The sequence below is a fragment of the Sturnus vulgaris genome, chromosome 27, assembly GCF_052056855.1.
Source record: "Sturnus vulgaris isolate bStuVul1 chromosome 27, bStuVul1.hap1, whole genome shotgun sequence".
Taxonomy (NCBI): domain Eukaryota; kingdom Metazoa; phylum Chordata; class Aves; order Passeriformes; family Sturnidae; genus Sturnus; species Sturnus vulgaris.
The window spans coordinates 3,613,032-3,635,278 of record NC_142269.1 but is presented as its reverse complement, the minus strand read 5'-3'; the positions used below and the strand labels follow the sequence as shown (position 1 = coordinate 3,635,278).

General features: G+C 48.3%; 2 protein-coding genes across 3 annotated transcripts in view; both read right to left on the bottom strand.

The window, feature by feature from the left end:
* The window catches only part of SKAP1 (src kinase associated phosphoprotein 1), an 88,590-nt gene extending 79,339 nt beyond the window's left edge, over nucleotides 1–9,251 (bottom strand). For both annotated transcript variants that reach the window (XM_088179661.1, XM_088179662.1), the window contains exons 1-3: nucleotides 9,142–9,251; nucleotides 5,342–5,447; nucleotides 2,964–2,989 (exon numbers count right to left, since the gene is read on the bottom strand). In XM_088179661.1, coding sequence (XP_088035787.1) covers nucleotides 2,964–2,989; nucleotides 5,342–5,447; nucleotides 9,142–9,184 — 175 coding nt within the window. In that variant the 5' untranslated portion in view covers nucleotides 9,185–9,251. The remainder of the gene's footprint in view (nucleotides 1–2,963; nucleotides 2,990–5,341; nucleotides 5,448–9,141) is intronic.
* A 12,154-nt stretch (nucleotides 9,252–21,405) lies between these two features.
* HOXB1 (homeobox B1) lies at nucleotides 21,406–21,964 on the bottom strand. The gene is made up of 2 exons (XM_088179479.1): nucleotides 21,871–21,964; nucleotides 21,406–21,713 (listed from the first exon to the last, which is right to left on the bottom strand). The coding sequence occupies exons 1-2, from the start codon at nucleotides 21,962–21,964 to the stop codon at nucleotides 21,406–21,408; spliced, it is 402 nt and encodes a 133-aa protein (XP_088035605.1).
* Between the last annotated feature and the right edge of the window lie 283 nt (nucleotides 21,965–22,247).

Sequence of the window (22,247 nt, the reverse complement as noted above, 5' to 3'; positions counted from 1 at the left end):
ACCACCCCCCCCCGAGACATTTTCCCTCTTTATCCCTTCTCCCTTCTCTCCCCAAATTCCCATCCCTTTCCCTAAAAATTCCCTCAAAAATTCCCCTGCAGTTCCCGGACCGGCCTCTGGCTGCTCCCTCAGACCGTTCCTTCCTTCCCTTCCTCCCAAATCCCGATTTTTATTGAATATTTTCCCTGGAAAACAGCGCTCAGCAGCGTGGGGGAAGGGCTCCGGTTCCCGATTTTCCTTCCCAAATTCCCTCTCGCTTTTTCCAAGGTGATTATCGGGAATTAAAACACACGGAATTAAAATACTTCACCCCGGCAATTCCAAAGGGGAATTCGGCTCCTGCTGGGGCTCTGTTCCAAGAGCACCTATGGAATGAGGTAAAAATAAAATCGGAGCTCCAGCCTTTGGTGCCAGGGATTTGGGAACAGCAATTCCTGCTCCGGATCCTTAAATCCCAAATTTTCCTCAAAAGTGGGGTGGGGGGGAAAAAAAAAAAAAAATCCCATCTTGAAATTAGGGAATAAATCAGGAATAGCCAAGAATTCCTTCCTCAAAAAAAAAAAAAAAAAAAAATTAAATTAAAAAAATAAAAAAAAAAATTAAAAGGAAAAAAAGAGGAGATGGAAAAAAAAATTCCCATCTGAAACAGAGGAAATCCTAAATTCCTGATTTGGAGGATTTTCATTCCAGCCAATCCTGGGAAGCCACAGGTTGGGATAACTTGGGATAATTGGAATTCCTGGGATTTCTCTCTCCAGAGAGCTCTGCCCTGATCAGATCCAGCTCAAGCTGTGCTTAAATCCTTCAGAAAATATTCCCTGAATATTCCAAGGAAAATCCTGGAAGGAATCTCTTCCTTTGCCACTCCGACCTGTTCCCTAAATCCATCCTCATTTATCCCAGGATTTCCCAGCCCCCTAATCCAGATGTTCAGGCACGGATTTAATTTTATCCCTAAAAAAAAAATAAATTCAACCCCAACTCCACAATTCCCTGCCTCTTTTCCATCCAGGACACCCAAATTCCCATTCCCGCCTCTCCTTTCTCCACCGGGATCCCGCTGAGCCTCTCTGTACATCAAAATCCAATTTTTTCTGCCTCCAATTCGCCCGTTTCCTTGGAATGTTTTGTCCCTACAATATTAATTCCCAAGGGATTTGGAGAAGACCAAGGAATTCCCGGCGGGAACAACCGCCCCAAAGCCCGGGAATTCCTGGCGGGAACAACCGCCCCAAAAGCCCGGGAATTCCCGGTAGGAACAACCGCCCCAAAAGCCCGGGAATTCCCGGCGGGAACAACCGCCCCAAAAGCCCGGGAATTCCCAGTAGGGAACGACCCCAAAGCCCGGGAATTCCCAGTAGGGAACGACCCCAAAGCCCGGGAATTCCCAGTTGGAATTCAAAGCGAGCCAGGCGCTCCTTTCCAAATCCCAGCCCGTTTCCACATCCCAGTTTTCCAATTTTTTTCCTTCCAACTCCATAAAAAGAATATTCCAAGGAACAAAAGCCTCCCTCCTCCTCCTCCTCCACGCTTGAAATTCCATGAACTTTTCCCGATTTATGAACCTCATTTGGAGCTTTCCAGGAGCTCGGATCTTCCCCTCCTTCCCATTTTTTGTTTTAATTTTCCGCCCAGCTGTCGGCTGGACTTTTCCAAATGGTGCCAGATGTTGGATTCATCGGGAAAACAAAGCTTGGGAAGCAATCCGAGCTCCGAGGCTCCGATTTAAAACGGGAGAATTGCCGGGAATTCCCGGTGGGAATTGCGAAGCTGCCGCGCTCCTGGCATTGCCAGGACGGGCTGGAAGCGAGCCCTGAGCCAGGAGGGAACGCGCTGGAATTTGTTCCTGGGGAAAAAGGAAAAATTGGAGGAGCTGGAATGTCGGGAAGGGATTTATTCCTGGAAAAAAAAAGGATTGGAGGAGTTGGAATGTCGGGAAGGGATTTATTCCTGGAAAAAAGGATTGGATAAAATGGAATACCGAGAAGGGATTTATTCCTGGAATAAAGGATTGGAGAAATTGGAATGCTGGGAATGGGTTTAGTTCTGGAGTAAAGAATTGGAAGAGTTGGAATTATGGGAAGGGGATTTATTCCCAAAGGAAAGGAAGATTTGGAGCAGTTGGAATACTGGGAAGGGATTTATTCCTGGAATAAAGGAGTGGAGGAGCTGGAATTTTGGGAAGGGATTTTATTCCTGGAATAAAATATTGGAAGACTTGGAATTTTGGGAAAGGGTTTAATTTCTGGAGGAAAAGCAGGTTTGGAGAAATTGGAATTCTGGGAAGGGATTTTATTCCAGTTGCTCCCACTTCAGTGGAACTCCAGGAGATTCCCATGGATCCCAACCTTTTTTTTTTTTTTTTTTTTTTTTTTCCAGGAAAAAGGACAAATCCACCAATCCCTGGTGCCGCTCCCGAGGCTCCAAATCAGGAATTCCATCCCTTGATCCCACGGAGCCAGAGGAGCTCCAGCCCCGCTCCGAGCGATCCCACATCCACAGATTGTCCCAGACACCCGGAATTCCCTCCTGGAGACCCTCAGCAATCCCAGGAATTTCAAATCCTCACTCCCAGGATGGAGGAAACGAGGAGCAAAGCTGAAATTTCACGAATTTCTAACAAGGAATTCCCAGAAAATTCCCATCCTGATCCTGGACTCTGCTCCCATTCCAAGCTCAGGAAAACCAAGGGACACCCCGGAATTTCCACTCCCAAATCAATTTTCTGTGGGAATGCGCTGCCTTTTCCAAGCTTCCCAAACTTTTCCACATTTCTGGAGTTTCTGGAAAACTTCTCAGCCCAGGAATCGATTCCAGAGGCACAGAAGTTTTGGGATTTGCTCTCTGGGATGAGATTCCCGCTGTGGAGTTTTCCCACCCCAAGAACAGCCCCACAAATCCATAAAAATTATTTTTTTTTTCTGGGAATGTCTCCCAGTCCAACCCTTCCCAGCTGGACTCACCTCGGGATGGGAATTCCAGGTGGTACCTGAAAAACCAAGAGGAAAAAAGAGTCATAAAATCCCGGATTTTCCCCAAGGATTATTCCAAATTAAGAAATTAGGGATGGATGGGAGAATCCGGGATTCCAGAGAATGGGAAACAAAAAAAACCAAACAAACAAACAAACAAAAAAAAAAAAAACAAAAACCCAAATGCAAAATGTTCCCAACAAAACCCAAATCGAAAAAATCCTGATTTATTTCCCATATTTTTTTATCCTTAAATCCCAACATTTCCACGTGAAAACTCCAATTATTCAACATTTAAGCGGGAAAACATCAGCTCTGAGAGATGCCTGCATTCCCCTAATCCCAAAAAATCCAGCATTCCAAAAAAATCCGGGATATTTTTCCCTCCCGGGCAAAGAAGAGCAGCAAAAAAATCCCTTTTTAATGTTTTTTGTTTGTTTTTTTTTGTTTTTTTCCCGGGAATTTTTGCCTCGGGAGCTTTTCCCGGCCACGTTTTAGCGCCAACATTTCCTGAATGATTTTCTGTCACTCGCAATTCCCGCTCCATGAAAGCGCCGGGGCTTTGTTCCCGACCTCTGTCATTTTTAATTCCAGGAAATGGCCTAAAAAAAAAAATGGGAAAATTGAGTTCCCTTCCCTCCCGGAGCAGCTCCGGGAAAGCAGAGGAAAAAGGCTAAAAATATCTTGGATTTTCCTGCGTTTTTTCATTGTTTGGGATAAAAAGAAAATCGGGAAAAAAAAAAAAATCTGATTTCAGGTCAAGGATGTGGGTTTAATTCCATTTTAGTTCTTAAATTTAATTTGGTTTTAATTCCATTAATTGGATCATTTTTATTCCAGGAAGGAAAAGTTGGGATGAAATGGAATTGGGAATGGCGGGAGGAGAAGTTTTTAGGGAATGTGGAAGAGCCAGGAGTTCCTTCCTGCCTCTGCCAGCAGAAACCCTGGATAAATCCCACAAATCCCAGATTTTGGGAATGCTCGGATTCCCAGGAAGTTCCCCCATGGAATTTTGCTCTTTTCCCAATATTTCCCCTAAACCTGGTGTTTCCCTCAGCCATTCCTGCAGAAAACTTCATCCCAAATCCTATTTTCCCAATTTTCCAGGATGTTCTTGGGTGGTTTTTTTTGGGCCTGCAACACCCAAAAAAATGCAAAAATTTGAGCAAACTTGGGTTTAAAGGGATTTGAGCAGCTGGGAAAATCCCAAAATCCAAATGCTCTGAGCCGGATCCATAAAATCCGGGCAGCTTCCAATCAAATTCCTGGTTTTTCCTCATTAATTAAGAGCTGATATTCCCAAGGGATGGGATCTTTGGAGCCAGGATTTGAATGTGTGGGGAAATAAATATTAAAATAAATAATAATAATCGATGCTGGATGAGATTTCCAACAAGGGGAAAAAAAAAAAAAGAAATTGGGAGCCAGGAAAATGGGATTGGGAAGTCTCCATTAGGGAAAAAAGGATTTAAATTAATTTCTCGGCTCGGTTGAAGATCTCAGGTTTCAGGTTAATGATGGATCCGGGAGGAAATGGATGGGAAAAGTGGGATAATTCCATCAGCCAGGCTGGGAAAGGCTGGAAAATTCCAGAAAGGAACGACCCAGAAAGCTCCAAACAGAATTAGTGGTGGGAGTCAGCTCAGGGATAAAAGGAGGTGAAAATGGGATTAATTTAATTTGGATTAATGTGGGAAATTCTTTCCTTAAAAGAAAAAAGTGAAAGAGGGAAAAAAAAAAAAAAAAAATCCCCGTTGGAATAAATCAGGAATATCCCAGAGTTCCTCCCTCAGAAAAATAAAGGGAGGCAAAAATCCCATCCTGAAATTGCAGAATAAATCAGGGATATCCAAGAATTCCTTCCCTAAGAAAATAAAAAGGGGGGGGGAAAATCCCCATCTTAAAATTAGGGAATAAATCAGGAATATCCCAGAATTCCTTCCTCAAAAATAAAGGGAAGGGAGCGGGGGAAAACCCCCATCCTAAAATTAGGGAATAAATTCATTCCTCAAAAATTAAAAAATAAAAAAAAAAGAGGGTTGGGAATGCCATCTTGAGATTGAAGAATAAATCAAGAATATCAGGAATCAAAAATAAAAGGAGGAGGGGGATTCCCATCCTAAAATTAGGGAATAAATCAGGAATATCCCAGAATTCCTTCCTTTAATAAAAAGAGGAAGAAATCCCCATCCCGAAACACAACAAAAACCCCAAACAAAACAGCGCCAATTTCCCAGAATTCCCCCATTATCCCGAGCCGGGAATATCCCTAAAATCCCAAACCGTGGGGGAATCCCACCAGAGGGAGGAATCCTCCAAATCCAAGAGAATTCCGGAGGATTTGGATCAGGAAATTGAGGAAAACCGACCTGGCTTTGAGGCGCTGGAGGTGGCAGAGAATCGAGTCCCGCTGCTCGCGGGCCCGGGCGCCCAGCAGCTCCTCCTGCAAAGCCTGGCCCAGGAAATCCTCAGCCTCTGGAAAACAGGGAATGGCCGGGAAAAATCAGGAAAAGTGGCTGTGGGAAAGGGTGAGGAAATACAGATGTGGGAAAAGGTTCAGGAAATTTGGGAAGGATCAGGAAACCTGGATCTGGGAAGGGGTTCGGGAAATCTGGACATGGATCAGGAAATCTGGATGTGGGAAAGGGTTGGGAAATCTGGACATGGAAAGAAGTTTAAGAACCCTGGGAAGGGGTTCAGGAAATCTGGGAAAGGGATTTGGGAAATCTGGGTCTGGGCAAAGATCATGAAATCTGGATCTGGGAAGGGGTTCAGGAAACCTGGGAAGGGTCAAGAAATCGGGACATGGGTTGGAGAAACCCGGGAAGGGGTTCGGGAAATCCAGACTCGGGCAAGGGGTAGGGAAATCAGGAACTGGGAAAGGGTTTGGGAAATTTGGGAAGGGGTTTAAGAAACGTGGATCCAGGGAAGGGTTTAGGAAATCAGGGATGGGATAAAAACCTGGGAAGGGTCAGGAAATGTGGGCATGGGAAGGGTGAAGAACCCCGGATATGGGAATGGGTTTAGAAAATCTGGATCCGGGAAATCCGGGAAAAGGGTGGGGAGGGGACCCCCGGGAAATCCGGGAAAAGGGGGGTCAAAGGATTGTCAGAGTTTGATCCCAAATCTCTCCATGATTTTTGCCAGCTCCTTTAGGGACAGCAACCAGGTGACCCCAAAACCTTATATAATATAATATAATATAAAATAAATAATAAAACATAAGATTTAAACTCCTCCATCCCCAGCCTGGAGCCTCCAGAGCCCCGGGAAGGCCTCGGGATTGTCAAAATTTAATCCCAAATCCCTCTCTGCGTTTTTTTTGTCAGTTCTTTCAGGGACAAGGTCACCCCAAAAAACCTCATAAAATAAATAATTTTAAAAAAACAAAAAATCAATTTAAACTCCTCGATTCCCAGCCTGGAGCCTCCACAGCCCCGGGATTGACAAGGCCCGCCTAAGTTTGATCCCGAGCTTTGTGACACACAATTAATCTCCATTGCCCGCCTGTCAGCCGGCAAATCCCGGGAATGGGGACGAGATCTGAAACCGTCAATTAAAAATCGGGAGATAACGAGGAAACAACGCATGGAAAAGAGCCCCGGCAGAAATGGCAGAGTCAGAAACGAACAGCGGGGATGAGCAGGGGGGAGAATCCCGACTCGGTCTGGGAACGAACGCCCGCGGGGGAATCCGGGATCAAAAAACCGGGATCAGAACGCCGGGAAACCTGGGATCAAAATGGCGGCGTCGGGAGCCGCAGGGGGAAAACGCCGGGACCCGAACGGCGCCGCCGGGACCCGAACGGCGCCGCCGGGACCCGAACGGCGCCGCCGGGACCCGAACGGCGCCGCCGGGACCCGAACGGCGCCGCCGGGACCCGAACGGCGCCGCCGGGACCCGAACGGCGCCGCCGGGACCCGAACGGCGCCGCCGGGACCCGAACGGCGCCGCCGGGACCCGAACGGCGCCGCCGGGACCCGAACGGCGCCGCCGGGACCCGAACGAACGCCAAGATCGGGAACCCGCGGCGGGAAAAACGCCGGGATCAAAACGCCGGGAGGGGAAAAACGCCGGGATCCGGAACCCGCGGCGGGGAAAACGCCGGGATCCGGAACCCGCGGCGGGGGAAAACGCCGGGATCCGGAACCCGCGGCGGGGGAAAACGCCGGGATCCGGAACCCGCGGCGGGGAAAACGCCGGGATCCGGAACCCGCGGCGGGGAAAACGCCGGGATCCGGAACCCGCGGCGGGGAAAACGCCGGGATCCGGAACCCGCGGCGGGGAAAACGCCGGGATCCGGAACCCGCGGCGGGGGAAAACGCCGGGATCCGGAACCCGCGGCGGGGAAAACGCCGGGATCCGGAACCCGCGGCGGGGAAAACGCCGGGATCCGGAACCCGCGGCGGGGAAAACGCCGGGATCCGGAACCCGCGGCGGGGAAAACGCCGGGATCCGGAACCCGCGGCGGGGAAAACGCCGGGATCCGGAACCCGCGGCGGGGAAAACGCCGGGTTATTTGGGATCAGATGCCGGCGAACCCGGGGGAAAAAGCGGCGGGAATTTTGGAAATGCTCGGCTGGGTTGGGTCTTGAGGCGCAGGGGTGGAGTTTTGTGGGGTTTTGGAGGGGGAGGGACGAGCTCGGTGCTGCTGTGGCAGGAAATGAGAGCTGATAGCCCAAAACCACCAAAAGGAGCCCCAGGTGCTTCCTCACATCCGCCAGATGCGGGGGTTCCACGGCAGGGATGGATTGAATCCCACCCGGGGTTGGATTTCTGGATTTTTGGGAATAACCGAGCTTCTCTCCCCACGCCACAGCAGAAAATCCCCACAAAAAAATGAGGATTTTGGAGGATCAAAGGCTCAAAAAGCTGAAAACTCCGCCCTAAAAACATAAAAACATAGAGGTTCCACAGGCAGGGATGGATTGAATTCCTGCTCCAGCCTGAGATTCCTGCTGGGATTGGATTTCTGGATTTATGGGCAGGTGGGCACCACAAAACGTCTCTCCCCATGTCAAGCAGCAAAAAAACCCAAAAAACCCACAAAATTCAGAGTTTTGAGGCCCAAAATATCAAAAACAGCCCCAAAATTCTCTTTGGGGTCAGGGACAGGGAAGTCCCACAGCCCCCTAAATTGTCCTCAGGGTCAACCCCAAGTTCTCCTCAAGGTGAGGGAGGTCCAACAGCCCCCCAGACTCTCTTTGGGGTCAGGGTGGTCCCATAGCCCCCAAATTCTCCTGAGGGTCACCCTCAAACTCTCTTTGGGGTCATCCCGATCCCACAGCCCCCCCCAAATTCTCTTTGGGGTCGGGGCCGTCCCACAGCCCCCCCAAACTCGGTTTGGGGTCAGGGCCGTCCCACAGCCCCCAAATTTTCCTGGGGATCACCCCCAAACGCTCTTTGGGGTCATCCCGATCCCACAGCCCCCAAATTCTCCCAGGGATCACCCTCAAACTCGGTTTGGGGTCAGGATTATCCCACATCCCCCCCCGAACTCTCTTTGGGGTCATCCCGATCCCACAGCCCCCCACAAACTCTCTTTGGGGTCAGGGTGGTCCCACAGCCCCCAAACTCTCCTGGGGGTCACCCCCGAACTCTCTTTGGGGTCAGGGTGATCCCACAGGGCCCCCAAACTCGGTTTGGGGTCAGGGTGATCCCACAGGGCCCCCAAACTCGGTTTGGGGTCAGGGTGATCCCACAGGGCCCCCAAACTCGGTTTGGGGTCAGGGTGATCCCACAGGGCCCCCCAAACTCTCTTTGAGGGTCAGGGTGATCCCACAGGGCCCCCAAAGTCGGTTTGGGGTCAGGATTATCCCACATCCCCCCCCCAAACTCTCTTCGGGGTCACCCCGATCCCACAGCCACCCCCAAATTCTCTTCGGGATCAGGGCGATCCCACAGCCACCCCCAAATTCTCTTTGGGGTCAGGGCGATCCCACAGCCCCCCCAAATTCTCTTTGGGGTCAGGGCGATCCCACAGCCCCCCCAAATTCTCTTTGGGGTCAGGGCGATCCCACAGCCCCCCCAAATTCTCTTTGGGGTCAGGGCGATCTCACATCTCCCTCCCCAAACTCTCTGCCAGCCCTCGGGCGCCCAGAAAAAGCCAAGACCCCAAATCCACCCCACCCCAGCCCCACAGCAGGGTGACCCCAGTGGGGCTCGGTACCTTCCAGGACCCTCCGGATCTCCTCTGGGATTTGGGGATCCATGGGATTCCTGCCCAGCGCAGCCGGGGCTGCCGCGATCGCCGTGGGGCACCGAGAAGGAAGCAGAAGAGGGGCGGGGACACCCCCCCAAAAAAAAAGAAAAAAAAAAAAGAGGAGGAGAAACTTTTGGGGTTTGGGTTCCTCCTCCTTTTAAATCCCAGCAGAATCATCCCCAGCTGTCCCCCTCCTCCAAAAAAAAAAAAAAAAAATTCCCAAAATTCCAAGTGGGAAAAGCTGAGCTCAGAGCAAGGAGTTGCACCTGGAGCTTTCCCGGCAGGAATTTCCTCACCTGGAGCTTCCCGGGGTTGTTCCTGCCCTCCCAAATGCACCTGGGATTGGGATTTATTTTTTTTTTTTTTCCAGGTTTTTCACCCCAAAATTCCTGATGGGGAGAAGGGAAAAGGGGGCGCTTGGATGTTGTGGAGCGAAATTTCCTCTTTTCCCGTTTTCTGCAGGGAAGAGGGGTTGGGTTGTAAAAATAAAAATAAAAATAAAAATAAAAAAAGCCCTGGGGTGTCTCACGCCTGGGATGGGGAAAAGGTGGGAAAATTCCTGGAAATATGGAGATTTCTAGATGGAAATATGGGGAATATTCCTGGAAATATGGAAATTTTGACATGGAAATGCTCCTGGAAATATTGAGATTTCCACATGGAAATATTCCTAGAAATATTGGGATTTCCCGTGGAAATGTGGGGAATATTCCTGGAAATGTGGAAATGTCCACATGAAAATATTCCTGTAAATATTGAGATTTCCACATGGAAATATTCCTGGAAATGTGGAAATGTCCACATGGAAATATTCCTGTAAATATTGAAATTTCCACCTGGAAATATTCCTGGAAATATTGAAATTTCCACATGGAAATGGGGATTTTTGGGATTTTGGGGATTTTTTGGGATTTTTGGGATTTTGGAGATTTTTGAGATTTTTTGGGATTTGGGGGATTTTGGGGATTTTTGGGCTTTTTGGGGATTTGGGGATTTTTGGGATTTTTGGGGATTTTGGGGATTTGGGCGATTTTCGTGATTTTTATGATTTTTGTGATTTTTATGATTTTTGTGATTTTTTGGGGGATTTTTAGGATTCGTGTTTGAGCACCAGAGGATTTTCCAAATTTGGGAGCAGAATCCTCGGGGCTGCGGCTGCCTCGTCATTTCCAAACCCGGGAGTTTCACACCCAGCCTTGCCCGCCCCGTCTCAGACCTCGCTTTCTCACATTTTAAACTCAGCTTAATTTTTTTAAAATTTTTTTTTATTCCCCTCCCCCTTTCAGCCTCGTTTAGGCTCGGCTCAAGCTGCAGCAAGAGCTCGGTTTTAGGACTAAAATGCAGAGTTTGCAGCGGATGCTGAGGCCTCAAAGCACAGGAAACGCCCAGGGGGCCCCGGGAGGGAGGGGGAAAATCAGAATAAATATCACAGGGGATGGAAAATCAAAATTAATATCATAGGGGTGGAAAATCAAAATTAATATGATGGGAAGTGGAAAATCAAAATATCATAGGAGGTGGAAAATCAGAATAAATATCATAGGGGATGGAAAATCAAAATTAATATCATAGGGATGGAAAATCAAAATTAATATCATGGGAGGTGGAAAATGAAAAATAAAATATTGTGGGAGATGGAAAATGAAAATCAAAAAATAAATATCACAGGAGATGGAAAATCAGAATCAAAATATTGCAGGAGATGGAAAATCAAAATATCATAGGAGGTGGAAAATCAAAATAAATATCACGGGAGATGGAAAATGAAAATAAATATCACAGGGAATGGAAAATCAAAATATCACAGGAGATGGAAAATGAAAATAAATATCACGGGAGATGGAAAATCAAAATATGACAGGAGATGGAAATCCAAAATCAAAATATCATAGGAGGTGGAAAATGAAAAATAAAATATTGCAGAAGATGGGAAATCAAAATATCACGGGAGATGGAAAATCAAAATCAGGATATCACGGGAGGTGTAAAATCCGAATATCACAGGGGACGGAAAATCAGGAGCTTTGATCTCAGGAAAAAAAAAAAGAAAAAAAAAAGTAATTAATGCAACAACTGCCAGAGCAGGGCCGGGATCAGAGAAAAGGGAATTTTGGGGGAATAATGGAAACCATCCAATGGAATTCCTGAATAATTCCTGAATTCCTGAATTCCTGAACAATTCCTGAATAATTCCTGAATAATTCCTGAATTCCTGAATAATTCCTGAATAATTCCTGAATAATTCCTGAATTCCTGAACAATTCCTGAAATCCTGAACTCCTGAATTCCTGAATAATTCCTGAACAATTCCTGAACAATTCCTGAACAATTCCTGAACAATTCCTGAACAATTCCTGAATAATTCCTGAACTCCTGAATTCCTGAATAATTCCTGAGTAATTCCTGAATTCCTGAATAATTCCTGAATTCCTGAACTCCTGAATAATTCCTGAATTTCCTGAGTAATTCCTGAATAATTCCTGAATAATTCCTGAATAATTCCTGAACAATTCCTGAATAATTCCTGAATAATTCCTGAATTCCTGAACAATTCCTGAAATCCTGAACTCCTGAATTCCTGAACAATTCCTGAATAATTCCTGAATAATTCCTGAATTCCTGAACTCCTGAATAACAGAAATGGAGGAATAAAGGAATACAGAGATGGAGAAATAAAGGAATATAAAAATATAAGAATATGGGAACAGAGAAATGGAGAAGAGTCTGCAGGTTTCAGGTGTTCAAAACCCAAATTCCTGCCGTTTATCAGCCTCGTGTCTGCAGCGTCAGGTGTGCCAGGAAAAAACAAAAAAATGGGGAAAAGGAAAAGAAAAAAAGGAATAAAGGATAAAGAAAAAAAATGGGAGGGGAAAGAAGGGAAATAAAAGGGGAAATAAAAGAGGAAAAAAAGGGAAAAAGGGAAAAAATTGGGGGGGAAGGGGGAAAAAAGGGGAAAGGAAAGGGGAAAAAGGGGGAAAAGGAGGAAAAGTGGGAGAAAGGGGGGAAAATACAGGAGGAAAAGGGGGAAAATATGGAGGAAAGGGGGAAAAGGGGGAAAAAGGTGAAAAGAAGAGAGGAAAAGGGGAAAAAAGGGGGGAAAGGGAGAGAAAATGAGAAAAAAGGGAGGAAAGGGGAAAAGGGAGGAAGGGAATAAAGGGAAAAGGGAAAAAAAGGGGTGGAAGGGGGGAAAGAAAAGAAAAGAAAAGAAAAGAAAAGAAAAGAAAAGAAAAGAAAAGAAAAGAAAAGAAAAGAAAAGAAAAGAAAAGAAAAGAAAAGAAAAGAAAAGAAAAGAAAAGAAAAGAAAAGAAAAAAAGAAAAAAAAGCGGGGAAAGGGAGGAAAAAGGGGGAAAGAAAAGCGAAAAAAAAGGGAAAAAAAGAGGAAAAAAAGGGGAAAAAAGAGGAAAAAAAGGGGAAAAAAAGAGGAAAAAAAGGGGGAAAAGAGCAAATCCCGCCCCGTTCGTTATCTGGGGCTGGGGCTGCAGCTCAAGAACCACTTGACCCCGATCCGGGGATGTCGAGCTCCTGTAAACATCCTGTAAACATCCCCTGCTCCGCCCGGGGCTGCTCCAGGCCCGGCTCTCGGCTCCTGGAGCCCAGAAATCCAGAATTTTGGAGATTTCTGGGCTCCCGGGAAAAAATCCTCCCCTGGAAAACACTGCTCGGGAGCGGGAAATATGAACATGTAAATATAAATTTGTAACTATAAATATAAAGTACAAATACAAATACAAATGAAATAGAAATAGAAATGAAATAGAAATGGAAATGAAATGAAATAGAAATAGAAATAGAAATAGAAATAGAAATAGAAATAGAAATAGAAATAGAAATAGAAATAGAAATAGAAATAGAAATAGAAATAGAAATGAAATAGAAATAGAAATGAAATAGAAATAGAAATAGAAATAGAAATAGAAATAGAAATAGAAATTAGAAATAGAATGGGTGCATTTCCATCCAATCTTTGGGGGATTGGGGTGGATTCCCATCCAATCTTTGGGGGATTGGAGTGGATTCCCATCCAATCTTTGGGATTGGGGTGGATTCCCACCCAATCTTTGGGGGATTGGGGTGGATTCCCATCCAATCTTTGGGGTTTGGGGGTGGATTCCCACCCAATCTTTGGGGGATTGGGGTGGATTCCCATCCAATCTTTGGTATTGGGGTGGATTCCCACCCAATCTTTGGGATATTGGGGTGGATTCCCATCCAATCTTTGGGATTGGGGTGGATTCCCATCCAATCTTTGGGATATTGGGGTGGATTCCCATCCAATCTTTGGGATTGGGGAGGATTCCCATCCAATCTTTGGGATTGGGGTGGATTCCCATCCAATCTTTGGGATTGGGGTGGATTCCCATCCAATCTTTGGGGGATTGGGGTGGATTCCCATCCAATCTTTGGGGGATTGGGGTGGATTCCCATCCAATCTTTGGGGTGCTTTGAGGATCTGGAGGTGCTGTCACACTCTCTGTAATTCCTGATCAGACACAATGAACATCCAACCCCAGCACCGGGATCGCCTGGACCGCGTTTAATTAATCCTGGCTCTGAGGGAAAACGAACCGAACTAAAACCAAACCAACGAGTGCTGCAAAGCCCAGCTTAAACCCCGCCCACACACACACAGAAATTAGACAAAATTTTGGTGGTGTGTGGAGGGTTATTATTAATTTTTAAATTTTTTTTAAGCACTTTTAAAGAAGAAAAAGTTTATTAAAAAAAGTCACACGCACGTGTCCTCTGCGTGAAGGGAGGTATAAACCGAATTTAAAAGGTTTTTAGGGACACAAGGATGGTTTTAAAACTTTTTTTTTTCCTTTGTTTGTTGTAATTTAAGGCATTTCCCCCATTTTTCCCATTTTTTCCCATTTTTTCCCATTTTTCCCATTTTTTCCCATTTTCCCCCATTTTTCCCATTTTTTCCCATTTCCCCCCATTTTTCCCATTATTTCCCATTTTTCCCCCATTTTTTCCAATTTTTCCCCCTATTTTTCCCATTTTTCCAATTTTTCCCCCTATTTTTCCCATTTTTCCCCCTATTTTTCCCATTTTCCCCCATTTTTCCCATTTTTTCCCATTTTTTCCCATTTTTTCCCATTTCCCCCCATTTTCCCTCCATTCCCCCCCATTTTCCCCATTTTTCCCATTTTTCCCATTTCCCCATATTTTTCCCATTTTTCCCATTTTTCCCCATTCCCTCCCCCATTTTTCCCATTTTTCCAATTTCCCCCCCATTTTTCTCATTTTCCCCCTATTTTCCCCATTTTTTCCCATTTTTTCCCATTTTTTCAGACCTGGATGAGGGTTCCGGGCTGCCCCATCTCCATCAGCACCGCCCCAAAAACATTTTGGGATTATTCATCCCTCAAAAAAAATCCCAAATTTCCCTGGAATTTGGAGATTTTCAAAACCCCCCCAGGACCTGGAGCGAGTTTTATTTCCCGCCCTGCCTTAGGCGGGGTTTAAATGTGAATTTTCCGCGGGAAACTCAATTAAAAACTCATAAAAAAATGGGATTTTCGCAATTAACGAGGTGGAGACTTCACTCCCGAATTGGGGCAAAAAAGGGGGAAAACCGGGAAAATTTCCCCCGGGAATTCCAAAATTTTCAGGTGTGACACGTGGGATTCGGGGAAATAACGGAAATAAAATAGCTAAAATTGCTAAAATTAACTTTTTTCTTCATTTTCCGAGGCGGATGGGAATAAATTCGAGGTTTAAATGCATTTATTTTTAATTTTTTGGAGGATTTTCCCTGCCTGGAATACGGGAATTTTTTAGGAAAGGATTTTTTTGAACGGTTTTGATTTTCCAGCCCGGCAAGAAATGGGAATTGTGAATTTTGTAATAAAAGTGGCGAAGGCAGGGAAGGATTTTTGCAGCTTTTTTTGGTTTTTTTCCCTTTGGATTTGGGATAAATCCTGGATGTTTCCCCCTGGAAAAGCCGCTCCTCGCTGCCTTCCCGCTTTTCCAAAAAAAATTTGGGAAATTCGGACCAAAAAACCTCCTGGGGGGGTTCCAAGCAGCGGCTGGGAAATCGGATTTTTTTGGGTGGAAGTAGTGAAAAAAAAGAGAGAAAATAAATTAAAAAAAATAATAAAAGAAATTAAAGAAATTAAAGAAATTAAAGAAATTAAAGAAATAAAGGCAGAGTGAGGTGAGGTTTTCCTGAGGTAAAATTTCCTAAATTTCCTTGGTTAAACTCCAGAGGGAAAACCGGGAGAATCCAGGTTTTTACATTATTTTAAAATTTATTTATTTTTGTTTAGGTTTTTTTCCATTATTTTTCATTTTTTTAATTGTATTTTATTATACATATATGGGATATAGGGAATATATGGAATACGCGGATATACATGGAATATTCGGAATATTTCAATTATATGATTGAAGTTTCTCCACGAATTTCCCACCGTTCCTGTCCCACACGGATGCACCTGATCCCGAAATCCCGGATCCCAAAATCCTGAATCCCAAAACCCTGAATCCCGAAATCCCGGATCCCCAAACCTTGAATCCCCAAATCCCGGATCCCCAAACCCTGAATCCCGAAATCCCGGATCCCAAAACTTTGAATCCCCAAACCCTGAATCCCGAAATCCCGGATCCCCAAATCCCGGATCCCAAAATTCTGAATCCCCAAATCCTGGATCCTAAATCCTGGATCCCAAAACCCTGAATCCCGAAATCCTGGATCCCAAAATCCTGAATCCCGAAATCCCGGATCCCAAACCCTGAATCCCCAAATCCTGGATCCCAAAACTCTGAATCCCCAAATCCTGAATCCCAAATCCTGAATCCCCAAATCCCAGATCCCAAAACGCTGAATCCCCAAATCCTGAAGCCCCAAATCCTGGATCCCGAAACCCTGAATTCCCAGATCCTGGATCTTCAAATCCCGTATCCCAAAACTCTGAATCCCGAAATCCCGGATCCTGAAACCCCAGATCCCAAAACCCCGGACCCCGAAACCCTGGATCCCAAAATCCCAGATCCCAAAATCCTGGATGCCAAAACTCTGAATCCCGAAATCCCGGGTCCTGAAGGCCTGGATCCCAAAATCCTGGATCCTGAAAGCTCGAATCCCGAAATCCCAGATCCCAAAATCCCGGATCTCGAAATCCCAGAACCCGAAATCCCAGGATGGGGGGAAAAGGGACGACCCGGGTTTAGGAGACAAACTCGGGATTTAAACAGGGATGAGCCGGGAGCGCTCTGGGGGAACCACGCGGGACCGGGAGCCCCGGGGGATCGGGACCGGGCCGGGGGTGGCACCGGGGACAGCGGGACCGGGCCGGGGATGATCCCGGGCGGTTCTGGGGATGGTCCCGGGCGGTTCTGGGGATGGTCCCGGGGATGGTCCCGGGTGATTCCGGGGATGGTCCCGGGTGATTCCGGGCGGTTCCGGTGCGGGAAGGACCCGGCGGTTCCGGGAATGTTCCTGGGTGGTTCGGGGGATGGTCCCGGGTGGTCCCGGGCGGTTCCGGGGTTGATCCCGAGCAGTCCCGGTGGTCCCGGGTGGTTCCGGTGCAGGAAGGACCCGGCAGTTCCGGGGATGGTCCCGGGTGGTCCCGGGTTGTCCCGGGTGGTTCCCGGGCGGTCCCGGTGGTCCCGGTGGTCCCGGATGGTCCCGGGCGGTTCGGGGATGGTCCCGGGTGGTCCCGTTGGTCCCGGGCGGTTCGGGGATGGTCCCGGTGGTCCCGGTGGTCCCGGGCGGTTCGGGGATGGTCCCGGTGGTCCCGGTGGTCCCGGGCGGTTCCGGGCGGTCCCGAGGGTCCCTTTGATTTTCAAACCAGCTCCCGGAGCCTTCGCAGTTTCTCACTTGGGACCGGGCCTGACCCCCGGCCTAAACCCGGGCCTAAATCCCGCTCCCTGCACGGCGGGGCCCGGGCGCGGTTTTTGGGTTCGTTTTTGGCGTTTTCCCCGTGACCTTTCACCAATCTCGCCCGTAAGAAAATCCCATTTTCACCTTTTCCCCCTCTATTTTTTCCCTCCTCTTATCACTAATTAGACTCTCTAAAATCTTTTATTGGCAGCAAATCCCGGTTTTATCCCCATGGGATGCCAGGAGCCCAAATCTCTGAGATTTCTGAACTTTTTAAATTTTTTTTTTTTAGGGTTTGTTTTGGCGTTCTCCCCGTGACCTTTCACCAATCTCGCCCGTAAGAAAATCCCCTTTTCACCTTTTCCCCTCTATTTTTTCCTCCTCTTATCTCATCACTAACTGAACTCTCCAAAACCCTTTTTTTTTTTTTTTTTTTTGTTTTTCGGAGAAAAAGGAGCTCGTTAGAGAGAGAGAGAGAGGGGAGGGAAAAGATTTTATCTGCGGGGGCCTCCCGCAGGAACCTCAGCAGGTATTTCATCCTTCATCCTCCATCCCTCATCCCGCGTCCAGATTTGCAAATTTGCCCCGGCCCGAACAATGGATGCTCCTGGCTGCTCCTCTCTTGGCTTGTTTAGAAATCCCGGAGGCGTTCCGAGGTAAAAAGGTCACAGCTCGCACCGGCCCCGGCTCTTCCTGCCTCCCCTCCGCGAATAGGGAAAAAAAAATGGAAAAAATTCGATTTATTCTGTGGAAAATTTCCCCTTTTTTTTTAAGGGAGATGGAGGAGATGAAACGCATTTGGAATTTCTTCTTTTTTTTTTTTTCTGTGTGTGTGTGGTTTTTTGTTTGTTTGTTTTGGGGTTTTTTTTGGTGTTTGGGGTTTTATTTTGTTTTTTGTTGTGTAGGGTTTTTTGGGGTTTTTTTTTCTTGAGGGGGTAAATGATGGAATTTCTGGATTTCTAAATTATATCAATTCCTGAATGAATCGGGAATTCCTTCTGTGGAATTCGCACCCCCCTTCCCGGTTCCCGAGGCAGCTCCAGGGATTTTCACACTGGGTGGGGGATGATTTTTTTTTTTTTTTCCCGGGGAAATGATGGAGAATTCCAAGAGGGAAGAGATTTTGGGAAGCTGAGCCCGATTCCAAGGCGGGACTGGGGATGCGCCTTCAGGAAAAGGGAAAATCCCGGGAAATCCCTTTTTTTTTTTTTTTTTTTAACGTTAAAATCAGCCGAAAATTTTATTTTCTCCTCCCTCCCAATCCCGCAATTCCCAGAGATTCCCGTTGGGCTGAAAAGACCGGAGTTACGGAGAAAAAAAAAAATCAACTTTATTGAGCTGAGGTAGTTCCGTGTGGAGGAGGGAGGAAAAGGAGATTCCGCCCGGATTTTCTGGATAATTCCATTTTAAAGAGCAGCCGAGGGAGGGCGTTTAGGCCGAGCTTAAATCGCGAGTTTATCGGGCTCAGATCGGCCCGAGTGGCTGCGGGGTGCGGCTTTGAGGCTGCCGGCAGCTCCCAAAAATAAAAATAATTAAAAAAAAATCGCGGCCCCGTCTCCGTCCGCCCTCAAACCTCCCGTGATTACACAAATCACCAAAAAAAAAAATAAAAAATTAAAAATAAAAAATAAACCGAACCCTGTAAAGCAGAAATAGTGCAAAATGGGAGCAGAAAATCGCTTTTTCTTTTCTTTTCTTTTTTTCTTTTCTTTTCTTTTCTTTTCTTTTCTTTTCTTTTCTTTTCTTTTCTTTTCTTTTCTTTTCTTTTCTTTTCTTTTCTTTTCTTTTCTTTTCTTTTCTTTTCTTTTCTTTTCTTCTCTTTTCTTCTCTTTTCTCTTTTCTCTTTTTCTTCTTTTTTTCTTTTCTTTTCTTTTTTTCCCTTTTTTCTTCTTTTTTTCTTTTCTTTTCTTTTTTTTTCCCTTTTTTTTTCTTTTTTTTTTCCTTTTTTTTCCTTTGTTTTTCCTTTTTTTATTCTTCTCGGGGTTTGGCTCTTTGCCTCTTGGGCTTCTCGGGTCTCGCTCCAAGATCCACAAACAGGAGGGAAAAAAATGGGACAAAAATGCCCGAAATTTCTATTTTTTCCTCCTTTTTTTTTTTTTTTTTTTTTTTTCCTTACAATCTCACCAGAAGGAAAACCGCATCGGGCAAGATGGGGAAAAATAATAATAATAATAAAAAAATCATTGCTCTCGTTATTTCCAAAGGGGAGCGAACTAAATCAGTTTTAAAAGTTGAGGTCTTGGGGGTTTTTTTGGTTGTTTTGGCTTTTCTTTTTTCTTTTTTTTTTTTTTCTTTTTTTTTTTTTTTTTCTTTTTTTTCTTTCTGGGGTTGAAAGTGCAGTTCCTAAAGGGGAGGGGGAAACGCGGGAGGGTCCCTGAGACTCGGGCACGGCCGCTCCTTGGGAGTCCTGGGGTCATAAATTAATGGGAAAAAGGGAAAAGGGAAGAGAGGAGAGCGGTGCCACGCGCGTGGGGACGGCAGGGGACGGCCCGGGGGGATCGGGGGTGATCCCGGAGACCCTCGGGGACCATCCTGGAGACCCTCGGGGACAACCCGGAGACCCTCGGGGACATCCCAGAGACCCTCGGGGACATCCCGGAGACCCTCGGGGACATCCCGGAGACCCTCGGGGACATCCTGGAGACCCTCGGGGACCATCCCGGAGACCCTCGGGGACATCCCGGAGACCCTCGGGGACAACCTGGAGACCCTCGGGGACATCCTTGAGACCCTCGGGAAGATCCCAGAGACCCTCGGGGACATCCCGGAGACCCTTGGGGACCATCCTGGAGACCCTCGGGGACCATCCCGGAGACCCTCGGGGACCATCCTGGAGACCCTCGGGGACAACCCGGAGACCCTCGGGGACCATCCCGGAGACCCTCGGGGACATCCCGGAGACCCTCGGGGACATCCTGGAGACCCTCGGGGACATCCCGGAGTCCCTCGGGGACATCCCGGAGACCCTCGGGGACATCCTGGAGACCCTCGGGGACCATCCTGGAGACCCTCGGGGACATCCCAGAGACCCTCGGGGACATCCCAGAGACCCTTGGGGACATCCTGGAGACCCTCGGGGACATCCCGGAGACCCTCGGGGACATCCCAGAGACCCTTGGGGACATCCTGGAGACCCTCGGGGACATCCCGGAGACCCTCGGGGACATCCCGGAGACCCTCGGGGACAACCTGGAGACCCTCGGGGACCATCCCGGTGGTTTCTGGAGGAGCTGGGGATGCTCGGGGGGATCTGGGGATGCTCGGGGGGATCTGGGGGTGATCCTGGAGCTCCTCGGGGAGATCCCGGGGGTTCCCGGAGGTTTCAGGAGGAGCTGGAGATGCTCAAAGGGATCTGGGGATGCTCCTGGATTTCCTCACGGACATCCCAGAGGTTTTAGGAGGAGCTGGGGATGTTCAGAGGGATCTGGAGATGTTCCAGAATCGCCTCAGGAACATCTTGGAGAGTTCAGGAGGAGCTGGGGAAGCTGGGGATGATCCTGGAACCCCTCGGGGACATCCCACAGGTTTTAGGAGAACCCTTGGGATGCTCGCAGGGATCTGGGGATGCTCCAGGATCCCCTCAGGAACATCTTGGAGAGTTCAGGAGGAGCTGGAGATGCTCGGGGGGATCTGGGGATGATCCTGAGACCCTTGGGGACATCCCACAGGTTTTAGGAGGAGCTGGGGATGTTCAGAGGGATCTGGGGATGCTCCTGGATTTTCCTCAGGGGCATCCCAGAGGTTCTCGGAGGTTTCAGGAGGAGCTGGAGATGCTCGCAGGGATCTGGAGATGATCCTGGATTTCCTCAGGGACATCCCGGAGGTTTCAGGAGGAGCTGGGGATGCTCGGATGGAGCCGGGGATGCTCCAGGATCCCCTCAGGAATATCTTGGAGAGTTCAGGATGAGCTGGAGATGTTCGCAGGGATCTGGGGATGCTCCCGGCTCCCCTCAGGAACATCCCGGTGGTTCCCGGAGATTTCAGGAGGAGCTGGAGATGCTCGCAGGGATCTGGGGATGCTCCTGGATTTCCTCAGGGACATCCCAGAGGTTTTAGGAGGAGCTGGAGATGCTCGGGGGGAGCTGGGGATGATCCTGGAACCCCTCGGGGACATCCCGGTGGTTCCTGGAGGAGCTGGGGATGCTCCTGGATTTCCTCAGGGACATCCCGGAGAGTCCAGGAGGAGCTGGGGATGCTCGCAGGGATCTGGGGATGATCCTGGATTTCCTCAGGGACATCCCAGAGGTTTTAGGAGGAGCTGGGGATGCTCGCAGGGATCTGGGGATGCTCCTGGATTTCCTCAGGGACATCCCGGAGGGTTCAGGGGGACCCTTGGGATGCTCGCAGGGATCTGGGGCTGCTCCCGGCTCCCCTGGGGAACATCCCGGGGGTTCCCGGAGGTTTCAGGAGGAGCTGGATCTGGGCGAAGCCTCCGGCGAGGATTGATCCGAGGCTTCAGCCGCTGCTTTGGCCGCCGTGGCGGGGGCGAGCCCTTCCCTCTCCCTCTTCTTCTGCTTCATCCTCCGGTTCTGGAACCAAATCTTCACCTGCGTCTCGTTGAGCTCCAGCGTGGCCGCGATCTCCACCCTGCGGGCCCGGCTCAGGTATTTGTTGAAGTGGAATTCCTTCTCCAGCTCCGTCAGCTGCTTGGTGCTGAAGTTGGTGCGGATGGCGCTGGGCTGCCCCAGGAGCCCCAGCTCGGGCGTTTTGCCTGAGGGAAAAAAAAAAACAAAAACAAAAACAAACAAAAAAGAAGAAAACCCGCCAGGGCAGGAGCGGCCCGAGGGGTCCGGGGCAATGCGGGGTCTCCTCCCGCCCCCTCCCGGCCCCTCCCGGCCTCAGGCCCGGCTCGCACCGCTCCGCTTTGCCCTGGGAGCCATTCCTGGGATTCTCCAGAATCCGCTTTTCCCTTGGGAACAATTCCCAGGATCCTCCTGGCTCCGTTTTTCCCCTGGGAGCCATTCCCGGGATCCTCTGGGATCCGCTTTTCCCCCTGGGAATTATTCCCGGGATCCTCTGGGATCCGCTTTTCCACTCGGAATCATTCCCGGGACCCTCCTGGCTCTACTTTCCCCCTTGGGAATCATTCCCGGGATCCTCTAGGATCGCTTTTCCTCTGGGAACAATTCCCAGAATCCTCCAGAATCCGCTTTTCCCCTGGGAATCATTCCCGTCTCCTCCAGGATCTGCTTTTCCCTGGGAACAACTCCCAGGATCCATCCCCTTGATCCTCCAGGCTCCGCTT